This window comes from Lissotriton vulgaris, chromosome 6, assembly GCF_964263255.1.
Source record: "Lissotriton vulgaris chromosome 6, aLisVul1.2, whole genome shotgun sequence".
In the NCBI taxonomy this organism is placed as follows: Eukaryota; Metazoa; Chordata; class Amphibia; order Caudata; family Salamandridae; genus Lissotriton; species Lissotriton vulgaris.
Window position 1 is genome coordinate 1293751408 of NC_141694.1, and position 19323 is coordinate 1293770730.

Below are 19323 nucleotides of genomic sequence, written 5' to 3' on the forward strand. Positions count from 1 at the left end.
TGTTGTGTTGGCGGTAGTGTGCCCCCCACCTCCCAGCTGAATCTCTGGCAAGGTGTGACTTAATCATGTCCATCATTACAATCATTATGGGCTCTGAGGAGACTGGCAGCGACAGCGGGGAAAGCCTCTCTACTCCGCAGTCTGTGACACAAATGATGTAGTGCATCCTGCAAAGGAATACATGCCACATAATACGACAGGTGAGTGATTTGATATATTGTTTGAGATTTCAAGCCTGCAGATATGGGTATATGTGACATATGCCAATAACATTGTGACTCTATGATACATGATGTTAATGTGTCACAGTTCATGTAGAAGTTACAAGTAAAGAACTTGAAAATGATTTCCTGTCTGAGCATCCCTCTATCCTGTGAGTCTGTGTTCCAACCTGTACTGGTGGGATTCTCATGAGATTGTACATTGTTGTCTCAATGTGTATTGCGACACATTACACCTTGCAATGCTAAGTAATGTAATCTGCAACACTCCACAATCATGTCACAGAAAATCTTTGAAAAAGTACAGACGTGAATATGAGCTTGAGTATGCCAAACATTGTCCTGTTATGTCATGCGTCCTAATGTGTTGTAGACTTCTTCTGTTGGGTTCTTTCCATTACAAAGCTCCATGGTCAAAAGATGTAAACCTTGTCATCCACAGAAGGAGAATGAGTAAAGATTATGCATATTGCATTGAACTTTCATCTACTCATAGATTTTGATGGTCATGTATTTAAAAATGAATTAGTAGAACTTATCCATACACACCACCATCAAGGCTTGATTCATGGTTCAGTGTCTCTGAATATGTATGTCTCAGATGTATTGCCTGGTTACTTGGCAACAACATTGGTGAAGCAGTATTTCGCATCACATGTATTACCTGATTGTGTGTGTTTGCAGTTTCTTTATATGAGTGCCATGTCAGCTGGTGGGACACATGTGACGTGTATAGTCAGAGGCAACAAGGACATGTAGCAGTTTGGCAATAACATACTATTCTGTCTGGACTTCTTGCATATTAGGGCCTGTTTTGTCCAACTTCTGGTATTGTTTATGGACATAATTAATTCCAACACAAGTGGCAAGAATGCTGGAAGTAGAATTTTGTGATCTTCGCACATGTGCTCTGGAAGTACCATACATAATTGTCTCTGAGCTGTTATTGCATGCTGGCTACCAGTAATGGGCTCAAGTGAAAATTCACTTTGTACTTGGAGCCTCAATATGATGTCACTGCTGATCCCATATTTTGTTTGATCTTCTTACCAGGTTTTCTGAAAATTTTAACCTTCACTTTGTATATTCCACCCCCCCCCCCCCACATCCTCTCCTATGGTGATTACCAATGTCAGAAGTTGCAGTTTTGTCAACCTATTATCACCTAAGGGTAGTATGGGTGTTTTACGTTGCTGCAAAATTGCACAAAATGTTTGTTCCTGCTTTCATCTTTTTACATCTTTAGACAGAATTTGCCTGGTGCCTATTTGCTCTAGTGTGCATACTTCTAGTAGTTATTCATTCGCGTCAGTGTCTGTATGTGTGTTCACTCCTTTTAACCTGAATCACTCACTCGAAATACATTATCTTGCTTTTGGTCCCAGGGGTATTGATAATGTATGGTACAAAAAGATGGTGCACACATATGTGGATACATGCAGCTGTTTGAGCTTCGTCCTGCTTGGCATCACGCAAGTACCTGTGCAAATGTTTAGGAAAACTGGGCAATGATTGGAGAGTCATATGGATAGGCAGAAATACCTTAAATGCACACTGAAAATTATGGAATTTTGATATATCATCTGACCCAGAAAGATCTTTTGAAGAGTGAGAAAAAAAGTTTAGAAGATGGAGGTGATGGCTCATTAATAACTGGTCACTGTCAGAAATACATTAGAAAAGGACCTTTATACCTTATAAATAATCTATCAATAAAATTCACTTGTCATTACAAGCCGACTGAGCAGAGATTAATCAGTGCAGGACAGCTCTCACTGAGGAGAGATATGATTACAAACCTTTGTGGACTAAATCAAGAAACAACCCTCCTAGCGGTGCGTGAGTGAATGACCTGTTGAGGAAACTAAGAAGCCTAGGACATTCATTAGGACATCTGGTTTCTTACAGACATAAAAAAGCATGTGGCCGGAAAATAAAAGAAAAGAGTGAAGGAATAAAAGTGGAAGTCCTAATGTTCTCTGTTGCACTCCTTATACATTCATTCGCAAAATGAGGATAAAAAAAAATAGAAAAAAAAATAAAAAAGCATGTAAGTCACTGTCAGCATTTGGTTTCCAATGTATTGTACTTATCAATATGCTACAACAATATCAAACTTATGCGTTAATAATTTAAAAAACAAAAGGATATTAAAAACTAGCAAAAGATAAACCAGACCATTCCATAATATATCAATAAAGGACTATAAAAGCATACAGACAAAATTACTTTCTAACTGTAATCTTGTTTACTATCTTAGGTGATTTTCAATGCGGTACTCATTTCCGTTGACATCCCGTGCAGATTTGGGATCAATCTTAAATCTTCATACTTAGGCTGTATTGTTTATATAATTAGCGGTGTTACCCCAATATACAGCATTACTGGGTACTAGATTAAGATGAAATTAGAGTGATCATAGGCTATAAATCCAGTACAGTTTGTCATATGAGGTTGGAATAACGGATATTTGATTCTCTCATTTTGCTATAATATTTGTGCAACCAGGGGTAGCAAACATTTCCTTTGTTATAGGCTCTTCCCAAATAAGCGTAAAGTGCCTAAATGTTCATTTGTGCCTCTCACACCACATCTGCAAAACCCCATTGTATTGCTATAGTCCTTCCATGTAGTAGTATAAGCATTACATGGTAATAATATATATTGGCCCTATTTCTCTACAGATGAATTCTTACACATTTGCAAGAAGCCTTGTTTACCTATATACACAAATACACAATTCTGAAAGTGCCACTTATAGAAAGTTGCCATTTTCTTGTTGTAACCATTTTTGTCCGCTGCCTGTGACCTGGGTCACTTGACTGAATAGCTTGGCAGTTGGCCTTCGTGTATTCCTTCCACACAGTGAGACAAAAGAGGACTAGATGTTGGCCGAATGGGCCAGTTTGCGAGGATGGGTGGGGCAGGGCTGTTCCCTGACTCACTTACATTTCAAAGGGCTGCCTCCAGGATGCACAGAAAGGAACCTGACCAGTCTTTTGTCACCCATGACTACTTCGAACATTGGCAGGGGAAGGGAATAACTTCCCAGAACCAGATGTTGTGGTAACCAAGATGTCACCCCACTTCAAAAGGGGGCATCAGGTATCTATTTTGGAACTCCAAAACCACCTCTTCAGTACACTCTTGAACCTGTGGAAGACTTCAGAAGGACTGCCTTGTACTCCAGAGGAATGCCCTGCTGCTACCTGAGGACACTCATGCTGCTTGAGGCCTGCCTTGTTCCTTAGATGATTGTGCCACTGCTTGAGGCCTGCCTTGCTGCTTGAAGGGGAGAGGACCATCTCCTTGAACCCAGGACTACCAGAGTGACTTCCAGGGCTAGATGACTTGCCTCCTGTGTGCGATACAGGGACATAACAAGCTACAGAGGCCTTAACTATTGCACCTGGCCTTTACTGGAGTGATTCCTTACCACCAAGTGGTGCCACCAAGCCCTGGACCTTTGGATGGAGTGCTAGATGTGTTGCTCATGCCTAACCCTAAAAGTTGGAACTTAGAAACATTTTCACCAACACGTTCAAGTAGAACCAACAGAAGACCAGGACCTTTCTGCCAGCTAATCTGCCCAAGGTGCATCCCCATTCTGCCCAACTTTGTAGTAGCTCCTGCTATGTATTTCTCCTCAGTAGCAAATCCTGTTCAGTGGGACTTCCGAGTAACTGCATCCGGCTTCATGGAGCCCTCATCTCGCTGGAGGTTTTCAACTTTCAAAAAGTACAATAAGTCTGAAGGTAAAAATCTTCACTGGGCTCGATGGTGACAGGCTCCCCAAAGTGATCAGCACTTCCATCTTGCAGGCGCTCGATTTAACACAAAAAATGAAAAACTCATAAGTCTGGTTCTATTGACTAGAATTAATTAATTTTGGGGTAATTTCGTTTATTAAAATTGGTATGGGAGTTTTCTTGTGTTTTCAATTATTTACTGTTTGAGTGCTGCATAAATACATAACAAAGTGTCTATAAGTTATCTTTGATTGCATTGGTGCCTAGCCTCCCAAGCGAAAAGCACTGGTTAATTTAGTGACTTTGATGCTGACATTGACAGATATTGTGGTAGGTGCCTGAGTAGAGTTTTTACCTTCCTCCATATATAACCCAGTTTTGTACATAATTCTTGTAAGAAGCTGGGTTACTGGTTGAGGGTGAAGAAACTCTACTCAAGCAACAACCACAATCCTTGTCTAGGTGAAGTCCCAAGTAAATCCCAAATTAAGCTGTGCTCAACCCTCTGCACAGAGCAGTCAAGCTTAAATTAGAGAGCATGTGTGAAGTATTTATGCAGTATTTCGAACAGTAATAAAGTGCAAATACAATTGTAAAATCCCACACCAATTTAGAAAAATATAGTACATTTTTATAAATAAATCAAGACCAAAAACAACAAAAATCCAATAAGTAGAACCGTAGATATGCAATTTAAAAGATTTCAGTAAATATAGTGTAAAAAAACAAAATTCACCAACTGTGGATATCTGGTAGCGCTAGACTGGGACACAGCCACATGTTCAGGCTGATTGCGATGGAGGACAGGCCAGCTACAAGTATCTAGATATGCCAGCTAAACAATTGTACCATAAATTCAGGTTGTGAAGAGTTGTTGAGTCCTGCATCAATAATGTGTTCACAGCTGAGGCGATGCACAATTCTGTTTGGAGGAATGTCCTGAAGCATCAGTTCCGAAGTGCTGAGAGGCTGTGATGTGAAGTCCTATTTTTTGATCGTGGAGGTCATTGATGTGAGTGCTTGCGATGCATCGATCGAGGATACATCACGTGCCTTTCCTCCCTGTCCTGGCCCCAGCTTGTCTTGGGTCACAATATACTAGTCACAATCCCTTTTTGAGAGTGCTCAGGCAGTGGCTTCGTGATGTGCATGTGTGGTAGGTAACAGCACCTGCCCCTCATTAACGCAGAGAGGTCCATCCTGCCAACACCTATCTTCCCTATGTCTCATTGTCTGGGAGCAATACACAATACACAAAGACCAACTGCCAGCCACACCAAGTAATGTGGCCTAGGTACTTGCTGCAAGCACCAGATAGTTAGGACAAGAAGATTTATCATTAAAGAGGGCTTTTAATTACAATTATTTAGACGCCAAACTCAATGTGTACACCTTTCCCAATTAAAAGTTACAGCTTATTAAATGTAATAAGGTAACTCCACTGTTATCCCAAGAGAGAGGTAGCCCTTGCAGTAGTGAAAAATGGACATAGGAGTATTTTACTACCAGAACATATAAAACTAAAAAAAGTACATGTTCTACTTTTTTTATACACTGCACCCTGCCATCTGAGGTTTTCAGGGTCTACCCAAGGGGTGACTTATATATATTAAAAAGGAAGGTTTGGGCCTCGAAATGGCAGTTTAAAAACTGTACATATAGGCTGCAATGGCAGACCTGAGTCTAGTTTGATGGGCTACTTAAGTGGATGGTGCAATCAGTGCTGCAGGCTCACTTTTAACATTTAACTTATTGGCCCTGGGTACAGGCAGTACCTCTTTCCTAGGGACTTACAGGTAAATGAAATGTGCCAATATGGGTTAAGCCAAATCTAGCACTTTTTAAGGAGAGAGTACTGGAGCAGTGTAGGGCTTTGTCAGAGGTGGAGGGGTAGGTTGTTCCTGGTCTTGGCTGTGGGGTAGGAGAAGGACTTTCCACCCGTTCTGGTCTTGTAGATGTGTGGTATGGTGGCCAGGGAGAGGTCAGCGATCTGAGGTTTCTCTTGGGGGCATGGAAGGAGAGGAGGTTGTTTAGGTATGCTGGTCCGATGTTGTGGAGGGCCTTGTATGTGTGCGCAAGGCGTTTGAAGCTTATTCTTCTTTCAGTGGGGAGCCAGTGGAGATTGCAGAGGTGTTGGGTGATGTGGTTGTGATGGGGAATGTCTTCTGTTTCCTCTGAGTTGAGTTTCAGGCAGCTCTCCATCACCCAGGTGGCAATGGCATTCCTCCCTTCTTGACAGACCTATCCAACCTTCGCCCCATCTCTCTCCTACCTTACCTGGGCAAGATCACGGAGAAGCACGTGAACACCTATCTCTCTCAACATCTTGAAGCGACGGAAGGCCTGGACCATTCTCAATCTGGGTTCAGGCCGAACCACAGCACAGAATCAGCACTTCAAACAGTGACCAATAACATCAAAATGGCACTGGATGATGGTTGCTCTATGATTCTGGTGCTGTTGGACCTTTCCGCCGCTTTTGATACGGTGTCTCACAAGGTGCTTCTCCATCGCCTAAAGGAGGTGGGAATAGAGGGAGAGGCTTTGGCATGGTTGGAGAGTTTCCTGTCCGGGCGCTCCCAAGAGGTTAGGCTAGGCTCCCACAAATCCACCCACAGGGAGCTCAATAAGGGGGTGCCGCAGGGCTCTTGTCTGAGCCCCACACTTTTCAACATATATGTGGCCCCCCTTGCCAGCCTAGCAAGATCTTTCGGGTTCACCCCTGTATCGTACGCTGACGACACCCAACTTCTTTTTCCCTTTAAAACTCTTACACCTGCAATAAAAAAATCTTTTGCAGATGGCATGAGAGCCATTGCAGACTGGATGTCATCAAACTGTCTGCAGTGCAATGTCGGGAAAACCGAAGTTATGTTGTTCGGTCAAGCGATGACACACTGGTCATCAGACTGGTGGCCTCTGGAGCTAGGTCCTGTTCCCACCCCTAAAAGTAAGGTCAAGAACTTGGGAGTATTATTTGACCAACAACTTACTTTCAAGGACCACGTCAATCAAGTAGCCGGCACCTGTTTTCGGGCGATAGGGATGCTAAGACGTGTTTTTCCCTATCTCCCGGATCACCACAGAAAAACCCTGGTGCAGGCTCTTGTCATCAGTAGGGTCGACTATTGCAATGGATTGCTCCACGGAGCCAATGAGGAGCAACTCAAGAAATTGCAGGTCATCCAAAATACTGCCGCAAGGATCGTCATGAATGCTCCACCCAGGACACCATCCTGCCCCCTACTGTCTCAGCTTCACTGGCTTCCTGTGAAGAAGCGAGTTCAGTTCAAGATTCTGTGTATTATACACAAGAGCCGAATGGGGATGGGCCCTAAGTATTTCATAGACATCTTTCAGCCCTACATCCCAGGACGCTCTTTGCGCTCCAGCAACCAGCAATTACTCAAAACACCCAGAATTAGGAAAACCAGACAAGGTGGCCGTGCACTAGCCCACACCGGACCTACCCTATGGAACTCACTGCCGCCCGAACTGAGGTCAATCACCAACCACATGATGTTTCGAAAAAACTTAAAAACTTATCTGTTCCCCAGCTATTAATTATCATTCTATCTCTGGACACATTTTTCACTCTCAATCCCATCTGCAGTTATAGCGCGGAGATACCCCTTCGGGGGTCTAGTCTAGCGCTCTATAAGCATATAAAATAAAATAAATAAAATAAATAAAGCTGTGCCTGGTGATGTTGGGTTCCTTGGTGAGAGAGAGGAGGAGGTGGGTGTTGTCGGCGTAGGAGAGGATGTTGAGCCTGTGGTTTCTAACGATGGTTGCGAGGGGACCCATGTAGATGTTGAAGAGGGTGGGGCTAAGGGAGGATCGGGGCGCTCCAGGATAGTAAATACTTTAATTTACTATCCAACTCCTTTCCCTAGAGTCCACGGGGACTGGAGTTGGAATAGTAAATTAAATAATTTACTATCCAGCGCCCCTCCACGCAAGTCGTTGTAACGACTTGCGTGGTAAAAGTAGCGTGGTAACAGTACGCGTTGTAAAAGTACGCATGGTACCGTCATACATCCGTATTCCACATTTGGTCTCTGTCGGTTCTGAGAAGTAGGACGGGAGTCTGACTTGCTGAGTTCTGCCTGTGAAAAATGTGCGTGTCCATGTCAATGGTCTTTCCTTGGGTGCAATCATTGTGGAGTTTGGTGGCTAGTGTTCGTTGGGAGACGGTAGCAAAGGCAGCTAAGAGGTCCAGAAGGATAGGGGACACGCTTGAGGGGGAGAGGCAGCAAAAAAAGAGTAAATGGAGCAAAAAGAGAAAGGGGGCAAGAGGAAAGGGAGAGCAAAAAGAGAAAAGAGTGAGCAAAAAAGAGAAAAAGTGCACAGGGTACACAGAAAAAAGAAGTGGAACAGTAGAAGAGCAGAGTCCTCTCCCACTCAACCACCAGGGATGAGGCAGGCAGGAGCCTGTGGGTGGAGGAGGGCCTTGAACATCTACCTAAAAGCGGAGAGCGCAGGGCACAGAGGGCAGCACTTCATGGTGGAGCTGCGCAGGAGAGAGAAGTCACACTGACCAGGTCAGTGGTCTTACTCTTCTTGCTGTGCAACAGCCACCATTAAGTAGGGGTCACGGAAGCCGGTCAGCTGGGAGGAGGGTGCAGGAATGAAATCAGGGCTGGACTGGCCATAGCGGGCACCGGGCAATTCCAGGTGCGCCGCAAGGGTTGGGGCCGGTTTTGGGCCCCTGGGGACGGTTTTGTTACAGGGCCGTTTTTGCAAAATCGGCCCTGTAACAAAATCGGCGGCACACCGGCCCCGGCAAAGAGCTCGGCGGCACCTCCACCCCCCCTCCCGAGTGGGGAGGGGGGGCCGGCCGAGCACTTTGCCAGGGCCGGTTGTGGTTCCCAGTCCGGCCCTGAATGACATACAGGAGGGAGGAGGGGCCGTGGGGGCAGCAATGGCGAGGAGCTCTGGAAAAAAAGAGTAAGAGGAGGCAAAAAGAGAAAAAGGCGAGCAAAAAGAGAAGAGAGTGAGCAAAAAAGAGAAAAAGAGAACAGAGGGCACAGAAAAAAGCAGAACAGCAGAAGAGCTTTCCCATTGGACCACCAGGTATGAGGCGCAGGTAGGAGCCTACGGGTGGATGAGGGCCTCGAACACTTACCTAAAAGGGGAGAGCTCAGGGCTCAGAGGGCAGCACTTAACAGTGGAGCTGCACGGGGGAGAGCAGTCACACTGACCAGGACACTGGTCTTGCTCTTCTTGCTGCACAGCAGCTGCCATTAAGTAGGGATCAGGAGGAGTGCAGTCAGCTGGGAGGTGGGAGCGGGAAGGATCCACTGGAGGGGCCATGGGGGCAGCAGCAGGGGAGAGCACGGGAAAAAGAGAAAGCAACAAAGAGAAAAAGGGGGCAAAAAGAGAAAAGATAGAGCAATAAGAGAAAAGAGTAAGCAAAAAAGAGAAGAGAGTAAGCAAAAAAGAGAAAAAGGACACAGAGGGCACAGAAAAAAAGTGGAACAGCAGAAGAACAGAGTGCTCTCCCATTGGCCCACCAGGGATCATGCGCAGGCTGGAGCCTGTGGGTGGAGGAGGGCCTCGTACGCTTACCTAAAAGGAGAGATTTCAGGGTTCAGATGGCAGCACTTAACGGTGGAGCTGCGCCGGGGGAGAGCAGTTACACTGACCATGTCAGTGGTCTTGCTCTTCTTTAATGGCCGTTAAAGCCCCGCTAAGGTGGGCTAGAAAGTTATTCAAACATTACGCCCCATGAGAGTGGAATTTCCTAATTGAGAAAACAAAGGCATCGGGGACCAGGGGGCTAAATTCCCCGTCCTTTCTTTCACAGCTCTTGCTATGAATGTTCAACTGTTAACAGCTGCATGCAGGGCCACGGTTGTTAACTGTTGATCATTCACAGCAAGAGCTGTGAAAGCAGGCAGCCAAAAATCAACCCCTGGTTCTCCATGGCTCAGCTACACTGATTTTCCTAGGTAAGACAAGCCAGGGAGACCTAGAAGCTGAGCACCATTCCCCCTCCCTCCTTCTGGCACTCCAGTGACACTGAGTTACAATAGGAGGGATGGGTGGAGGCTCCATGTATCCTGCTGCAGGGGTTCTGTCTTTTGCTTTACCGGTCCCAATCCATATATTTGGAGAGGCAGGGAAAAGAGAAAGGCAGAGGTCATTAGGACATTGAAATGTTGAGAGCAGTGGCCCTAAACCAGTTTATATAGGTAGCTGCTACTCTATTGTCTTCAATGGAATTCATAACATTCCAATTTTTTAATATCACTTAACAAACAATCTGCTTTTAATGAGATTGCTGATTTGGTTACCCACCAGTCTGTTGAGGAAGCCAGCCGTATGAGAACCAGGCTAGGCTTCTGATTCAGTCATTCCTCCTTTACAATAGAAAGACTTTAACATTTTCTAAAGGGATCAGGAAAGATCATCTCCACTAGGTGGGAGGAGGAGTTGTTATCCTGGCTGTGTTGACTCCCTGCTAGATTTTAACTTGTAATATTTGTCCATTAACTTACGATCCTGTAATAATAAAACCAGAATGGATCTTATCTACCCACCTCTGACTGCACCTGTGGAGAACTGAAGAAACTCTCAAAGACTCCATGGTTCATTTATGCAGGTGTTAGACGATCTCAGTCTGTGGGGGGATGACCCAGTAGGTGTAATCTTGTCCTTAATGGAGGCTATGCCTCTACTTAACATACAATAGTGAATTCACTGAACCGCTCATAAAGTAGGACATCTTTTAGACCCCTCCTTTAATCACTGTGTTTGTGCAGATGACCTGATCATCATTGTTTAGCCAAAACACTTAATAATAAGAGTATTTGTAGAGTGCAACACCTGCCTCAAGCAGGGGTGTCCCGGCGCTACGCGGTAACTGCAGGTGATGGGAGGTCCAACCGAGGTGTTAGCATTGGCTGAAGAGCCATGTCTTGAAGGTCTTTCTGAACTCACGTTTGGACTTGATCAGGCGCATATGGGAAGGCAGCAATTTCCACAGTCTGGCCGTCCCCACTGTGAAAGACCTGCGTCCCATAGGGGACTTAGCATAACGAGGTACACAGAGCAGGTGCTGGGAGTTGGATCTCAGCGTGTGTTTTTGTTGATACAGGCAAAGCCTATGCTTAAGATATCCCCGGCCACTATCTTGCAAAGCACGAAAGGCAGGAGTGAGGGAACTCTATCCTTTTAGCTCCAGGTAGCCAGTGAAGTTGTCTGTTGTGCGGAGAGATGTGGTGACGGAACGGGACTCGACGTGTTAGTCTCGCAGGGACATTCTGTACCATCTGTAATCTATTGATCAGATATGAAGGAAGCCCCAGGTAAAGACAGTTTGTGTAGTCCAGCAGAGATGTCACAGTAGCATAGACTATGACCCTTGGACTATCCTCTGCCAATAGATGCAAGAATTTCCTTAAACTTCTCAACCTCCCAAAGCATGAGGCTGATATATGACATACTTGGGCCAAGAAAGAGAGGTCTGTATCCCATTTGACGCCCAGGTTTTTTGCCGTGTTTCCCGGTAAAGGTGGCAATCCCATTTCTACTGGCCACCAAAGTCCAGCCGGGGGAGGAGATGCCTGGCCAAAGAACAAGTCCTCCTTCTTGTCTGCATTAAGTTTTAAGCTGTTAATAATCATCCAGCTTGGGCATTCGTTTTAGATAAAAAAAAAAGGGTCCCAAGACCTGCAATCAAGCAGTCACATCAGCAAAAGGAGAGCAGAAGAAATTGCAAGCAGTTAGACTATGAGGCCTTTACTGCACACTGCCTCATTCGGAAATTTAGCAGCCATTGTGAGGGAGAGAATCCAACAGGAAATCTTCAGGTCTTCATTCATTACATCTTTCCTAGGAATATGAATTCCAGCCCAAATGGTAAAAATAAATGATCCTTCCCATCATCAGAATCAGCATCTTAGTAAAGGCCTTATGATAATAACGAGGCAGATTCATAATCTCTCTCTGATTAGCTGTCATTTATTTCTGGCAAAAGATGGTTAAGATGTGTTGTGAGACTGAGAAGGAAATGGTCACCAAATCAGAATAGAAACCCTTTGTTCTCCCAGGACTGCTCTTGCATTAGTAAAACATTTGCTTATAACTGTTTATTGTTTAACTATTAGCCATGTAGTTACCTTCTGTTACGTTGTATCTTTGTTTCTTGTTGTCCATTCCCACCACTTCATCCCAACGCCCTGCCCCTTCCTCCTCCCTACTTACTTAATGAAAGCTGAACAGGCTTCCGGTACCAGCTCTACCACAGCCTTCCTGTGATCTTGCTCGCTCATTTTCCCGTTTTGTCACTGCTGAGCATAGTACTGGTACTGCATTAGTAAAACATTTACTTATACTGGTCTCTTTATTGTGTCACTACTAGCCATTTATTTACCTTCCATTAGTTTGCATGTTGTATCTTTGTTTCTTGTATTCCATTCCAACCGCTTCGTCCAGACTCCCGCCCACTGCCTTAAGGCCTCTCCCTCCTCCCTACCTTCTTAATGGAGGCTGCAGTGGGCATGCCAATGGTGTGCGAAAGGCAAGCTTGTCTGCGCCCGTCCATGCCTTGACCATACCCAATGTCAGGAGCCCTGGGTCTCCTGCCACCCAAAAATACACCACCTCTGAACTCAGAGCCCTGGACCCGGGTCCCCGCAACAACAACTGCTGCCTCACCTCACCCTGCTCCATGACAGGACCTTACACCTGCTAGCACTGCCTCTTCTGCAATGCCAACTCCCCCACACGCACGGGACCACGACTACACAGAATCAACTCCACTGCCTCTTGCTCAACGCATGATCACTATGCAAGCATGCCACAGAGATGAGGGACACCATCACATCGAGACCTGGCTCAACCCTACTCCCACTCTTGATATTGCCACAGGAACACCAGATGGCCACACGATTACACACTGAGACCGCATCAACAAACTCGGAGAAGGAAGCGCTATCATCCAAAAGGAAACCATTTTCTGCATCAACACCTCAACTTATAGCTCCCATCTGACAGCAAAACCGCCATCAGAGCCACCCTCGTCTTGTGACCCCAGATACCTCTCCCCAGCTTCAGCGATGCATTCCCAAACTCATTGCCCAACTCGCCATCAACTCTGAGCACTACATCTTCCTCAGAGACCTCAACTTTCATCGTGATGGCCCCAATGACACCAACACCGCAAACGACTTGGAAAGCATAAACAACAGTAGCCTCATCCAGATTTCCACCCACCCCACACACACTGCAGGACACACATGTAACTATCTTCATTGCCAGTGACATAGCAGAGTTCTGCCACATCACTGAGCTCACCTGATCAGACCACTCTATCATCCAGTTCACCATCATGGGATCCCCAGACTCCACCACCAAGACACCCAGCACTCATCACTTCAGCTGGAAGAAAGTTTCAAAGACCCAATGGCCCAACGTCCTCACCTCCTCCCATTCTGACTCCTCCACCAACCTAGAACAAGATGTCAAGAACCTCTCCAACTGGATCACCAAAGGCCCCAACAAAATGGCCTCTGTCAAGCCCACCGAGCTCAAGAAACCCACCAAACAAGCAAGCTGGTACACTGCAGAACTTAGAACCACCAAGAGCATGTGCAAGCATCTTGAAAGGAGACGGTGCACCACCAGAGAACCCACGGACCAAGCTGCTTTCAAATCAGACCTCAAGCATTACCACCATCTCATAACAAAACAAGATTGGGCCGCCCTCAGCTCCAACCACAGCAAATAACTCTTCAACATTGTCAGAGAGTTCTCAACCTCCTCAGACACTGGAAACATCATTACATCTTCCCAAGAGTTCTGAAACACCCCGGTGTACTTCTTCCACAAGAAGATCGACACCATCTACAAAACTTCAAACCCCAATCCACAAACCGCCAACACTCTCCACAACCTCGCCTCCGCCAGTCAGTACCCCACCACCTGCTTACCACCTTGGACCAGCTCTCCACTCAAGACACCATCTTCGTCATGAATGCCATTCACTCTGGAGCACCCTCGAATCCCTGTCCCCAGCACATTTTCAACCTTGGAAGCAAGATAATCAGCAAGGAGCTCACCACCATCTTTAACACATCCAACTCCATGGCTACCGTTCCCGACAAATGGAAACATGCAGAAGTCAAACCTCTGCTCAAAAAACCCTCCACAGAGCACAACGACCTCAAGAACTACCATCCTATCTCTCTGCTCTCCTTCCCAGGCAAAGTCCTCGAAAAAGGCCATCAACTGCCAACTAACTGAAAATCTGGAGAACAACAACCTTCTGGACTCCTTCCAATCTGGATTCCGCACCAACCACAGCACCAAATTTGCTCTTATCACTGCAACCTGGACCTCCTGGATCGGAGAGAAACAGCAGCCCTGATCGTCCTCAACCTCTCTGCAGCATTCAATACCGTTTGACACCAAACCATTGTTCGAATCCAAGGCAACTCCCTCAAGTGGGCCACCTCCTTCCTCACAGGAAGAACCCAGAGAGTCCACCTACCTCCATTCACCTCAGAACCCGAAAACATAATGTTGGTGCCTCTCAAGGCTCTTCCCTGTGCCCCACTCTGTTCAACACCTACACAAACCCCTGGCCAACATCGTCAGAACCTATGGACTAAGGATCATATCCTATGCCGACGACACCCAGCTCATCCTCATGCTATCTGAAAACCATGCCTCCACTGGGACCAACTTCCACAGCTGCATGACATGCATCACCGGATGGATGAACGACAACTGCCTGAAACTCAACACAGACAAAACGTAAGTGCTGATCTTCTGGAACAGTGCCTCAGCATGGAATGGCTCTTAGTGGTCGTCTGGCCTTGGACCATCACAGACTCCAAATAACCATGCATTCAACCTCGGAATCATCCTGAACAGTGAGTTCACATGAAAAACCAGATCAATGCAGTTGCCTCAGCCTGCTTATTCACCCTTCGCATGCTCCATAAGATCTTCAAATGGCTCCCATTGAAACTATAAAAACCCTCCCTCAATTGTGAGTCAACAGCCGGCTCGACTATGGTAATGCACCATTTGTAGGAATCACCATGCACCTCCTGAAAAGACTGCAGACTATCCAGAACTCAGCGGCCAGACTCATCCTTGACCGCCCGCGGATGAACTCACACCGCAGGAAGCTACACTGGGTACCTGTTCAAAAGAGATGCCTATTCAAGATGCTGATCCACACCTACAAAGCCCTGCACAACTGAGGACCAGCATACATCAACCACTGCATGAACTTTCATCAACCCTCTAGGCACCTACACTCCTCCAGTCTCTTCCTTGCTTACCCACCCACATCAGCCTAAGCAACAGTGGTGGTCCCTCCTCCTACCTCGCAGCAAAGTCCTGGAACAATCTCCATCTTCACCTTCGGGCCTCATCCTCTCTGCTGGAATTCAGGAAAGGACTCATGAACTCACTGTTCAACTGAACCCCCACGCCTTCAGTGTTCACAGCACATTGAGACTTTTTGGGTGATTAGTCATGCATTGCAAATCCTGTCTGATTGATTGCTTGATGGGCATTGGTCTACCTTTTTCAAGTTTGCATACCTCTCCTAGCAAGGTGCTCTTAAATTGACTTACTGATAACAGGCCATATGTGTCTTGTTTAGGCCTTTGGCCTGCACATATCCTTAAGAAGTTGACTTGTGGTTCTATAGATCATGCAAATGATATTTTGAACACCTTTCTCAAAACTGCAATAGTTCCAGATATACAGAAGGTGCTACTGGTATTCACTCCCCCAGTTAACATAATTTGATTAAGGTGATTTAAAAAAACCTTCAGTTCCATTCCACTAGTGCTTTACTCTGCTAAACTAGTTCAACAGGCAGGTGTAGGCCAACATCTTAACTTAATATCGGGAAAGCGCCTGTAGAACATCATCCAGCCGATTGTAGACCTGGCTAAAGTATGAATGAGTGGTTCTCTCAATTGTGGATGATGTGTGGTGGGTTGTGAATGCTGATGGTTTCAAGGTGTTGATATTGTTAGATGTGTTAGCTGCCTTCAACACCATTGACCATGACCTCCTAGTGGAGGAGCTATTGATACTGACTGTCAAAAGCAGGTCTTGGAGTTGTCTAGCTATTGTTTGCCCAAAGATCTTAACCAGAACTCCTTCCTCATTTTGCTTGCGAACTTATATAGGGTCTTCCACAGAGTTCCATTGTGTCACTACAGCTTTTAAACATGTTTTGCAGCCTTTCAACATATTATGAGAGTTGGCTCATACATGAATGCCTGTGATAGCCAGCTCAACCTTGGTATGCTCATAGTGGAAGAGTTAGATCAATTGAGTCTCCCCTCTTTTTTGGCCTTAGTTCAGTGATCAGATGTTCACCAGCGTTTTGCACAGTCTTTGCAATTCATAACCCTACTCTGTATGTTCAACTAGTCAATCATGTTATCTTGTCGTGGTCTCACTGCAGAACAGCACTTATTTGGGGCACCTTGAGGTCGTGCTGAATCTGCTGCAGCTAATTCAAAAATGTAGCAGCTCAGTTGGTGATGCCAGGTGAATAAACGAACTTCTAGAAGCATAGTGGCGTTGTCCTGTGCTTAACAGAACTTAAAGGTTGGCTACCTTGACACTCGGATATTATTCTGTGTCTTAATATAAATGTTTGTATTACAACCAATGAATCAATGTCCTAAAAATAAATGTTTGAAATTACAATCAAAGTGTCAATGTCTTAAAATTAAATGCTTTAAATTGAAACCAAAGAGTCAATGTCTTAAAAATAAATGTTTGGTATTGCAACCAAAATAAAATTATTTGCAGTGCAATGTAAGCATGAACTTAATTAAAAAAAAAGGTAAATAGAAAATTCTAATCTGCTCATTTCTCCCCTCCAGGCATGTCGGTGATACCGCGATTCCTATCCCAACGCATTTCTTCATGGTGCTCACCAGTTGCAGGAACTCTTCCCACACACCTCTCAGCTGCAGGGGCTCCCTCGCCGTCTTGTCCTTCATCATACCTCACAGGCCCGACAACAGTGAGAGTTGCGCTGTGAGTACCTCAATACCTATTTACCCGCTCTAGTTGTGGTCTTCAAGGCACCCGTTGTCAAGTTGTTCTAATGCTTGGTAGCTGCAGTCTGGATCTGCTTGAGGGAAGGTGGAGTTTAAAATCTACCAACAGCCTGGTTTGCTGTCGGCAGCAAAGTGAGGTGCAAGTAACATCAACAGTAAAAACGCAGAGAAGTTCAACAAGTTGCATTTCAATGTTGATGTATGAGTGATGTGAGACTTGCGAATTACAGCTGAACCGACAGTGTGATCTTTGGGAAGCAGAGCGGTCTTTCTATTCCCTGCATCTCTCTTTAATGGTGTGGCACTAACTATGCGCAGTGGTCTTAAAACGTTTTAATGACCCCTAGTGGAAAAAAAAAATAATCGGCCCCCCTCAGAATTTTTCACAATTATTCTTTTTAATTGTATCTATTAAAAATATCCAGTGTGTGCCAGGATTTTTTAAAGAATATTTGCAGACCCTTCTCTTTTGACACATACTCCCAGCTAGGAAGTAAATGACAAAAGATGTTAGGGATTACCCATTACAGAGCATAATGCTTCTTTTGGCCAAAGCCTGGAGGACCCCCGGGATCTCCTGAGTCCCGACTAGTGAGGCTCGCCCCCCAGTTTGAAGATCCCTGAACAATGGACACAGGAGAAAGGACAGCGCCCCTTTCATCGATAGCCCCCTTCTGTTCTTGCATCTGGTGTATAGTATGACTCCTTGACAGGGACAGATGGATAGCAGTGTCCTAAGAGTAAGTGATTTCATTAGTGGTGACACTGTGAGGTATGATTGAATGAAACAGGATTTGTAGAGCATACCCCTGCTAGAAGGAGTGTCCCGGCGCTGGATTAGGTGAGCTGCACGCTAGAAACTGGACGATTACCTCACTTGCTATATAGCTAGGTTTTCACCTTCTTCCTGAAAATACGAAGTTCTGGGGTGGCGCAAAGTGCAGTCGGCAGTTGATTCCAGGCTTTAGTACCGAGTTACGAAAATGATCTTCCACCAATTCTGGTCTGGCGGATTTTTGGGATGGTGGCTAGGTAGCCAAAAGTTGACTGTAGTGTCCTAGGAGGTGCATAGGTAGAAAGCCTCCACCTAAGGTATACTGCACCCATTCCATGCAAAGCTTTATGTGCCATGACCAGTGTCTTGAAGTGAATCCTCTTTTTCATGGCAAGCCAGTTGAGTGAATTTAAATGTGGGGACAAATAGGTTCTAGGGGCGAGATTGAGAACCAATCTGGCCGCCGCATTATGAACCATTTGCAGCCAGCTCAAAAGATATTCAGGTAGACCTAAATATGAAACATTTCCATAATCGAGTCTGTATGTGATCACGGCCTGGATTACAGTTTTCCTAGTTTCAACTGAAAGAAGAGGTAGGAATTTTTTCAAGGTGCATAGTATCCCAAAGCAGGTGACCACCAGAGCCTGAATTTGGGGTTGCAGGGACAGATAGAACACTGTCAATTTTGACCCCCAGATTTGTTACCAAGCTCTGACGAGAGGCTGGAGGAGGGACATCCTGAGATCACCACGATCTCCAGATTTCTGATTGAGTTGTGCCAAAAAAGACAATCTCCAATTTGTCTTCATTGCATTTTAGTTAGTTGATGGACAACCAGTTGAACACATTAGACTGGCAGGGTTTAATGATTTCTCCCACAAATTCTGCCCCCTTATCACAAGTAAAGAGAAGTTGAATATCGTCAGCATATGATATCACTTTGGCTCCACATGTTTCAGCAAGAATGGCTAGAGGACCGAGATAAGCGTTGAATAGTGTGGTGCTTAGTGCTGAACCTTGAGGAACACCCACATTCAAATTCTGAATAGGGGATGCAAACTAGGGGGATCCATATTTCTTGGCTTCTATTGTCCAAGAAGGAACTCAGCCACTTTAGGGCCATGCAGCTGATCCTGATGTTATGTAGCCGATCCAGTAGTCTTTCATGGAGGACGGTATTGAAGGCTGTGGAAAGATCCAACATAATCAAGATGTCCCTGCCCTTGTAATCAAGCTTATCTTTAATGTGTCTGTTACCTCTAGCTGGGCTGTTTCATTACTACAGCTTGCTCTAAAACCTGATTGACTAGGATGCAGCAGATTGTTACTTTCAAGGTAACCTGAGAGGAGTGAATTTACATGTTTTTCTAGCACTTTTGAGAAAGACGGAAGAAGAAAGGTAAATCTAGATAAATTGAAACCATATACTATAAGTGGGATTTAAATTATCAATTGTAATTTATTTTGAAATAGTAAATGTTTCCCAGCTACACAAAGAAATGACAATAAATAGATGTCCTAGT

General features: G+C 45.3%; 1 protein-coding gene across 1 annotated transcript in view; it reads left to right on the forward strand.

Annotated features, from left to right (window-relative positions):
• Positions 1-19323, forward strand: part of ENPP3 (ectonucleotide pyrophosphatase/phosphodiesterase 3) — a 716664-nt gene that overhangs the window by 642791 nt on the left and 54550 nt on the right. Inside the window, exon 25 of the mRNA XM_086927431.1 lies at positions 16843-16999. Within this exon, the coding sequence (XP_086783557.1) occupies positions 16843-16999 (157 nt within the window). The remainder of the gene's footprint in view (positions 1-16842; positions 17000-19323) is intronic.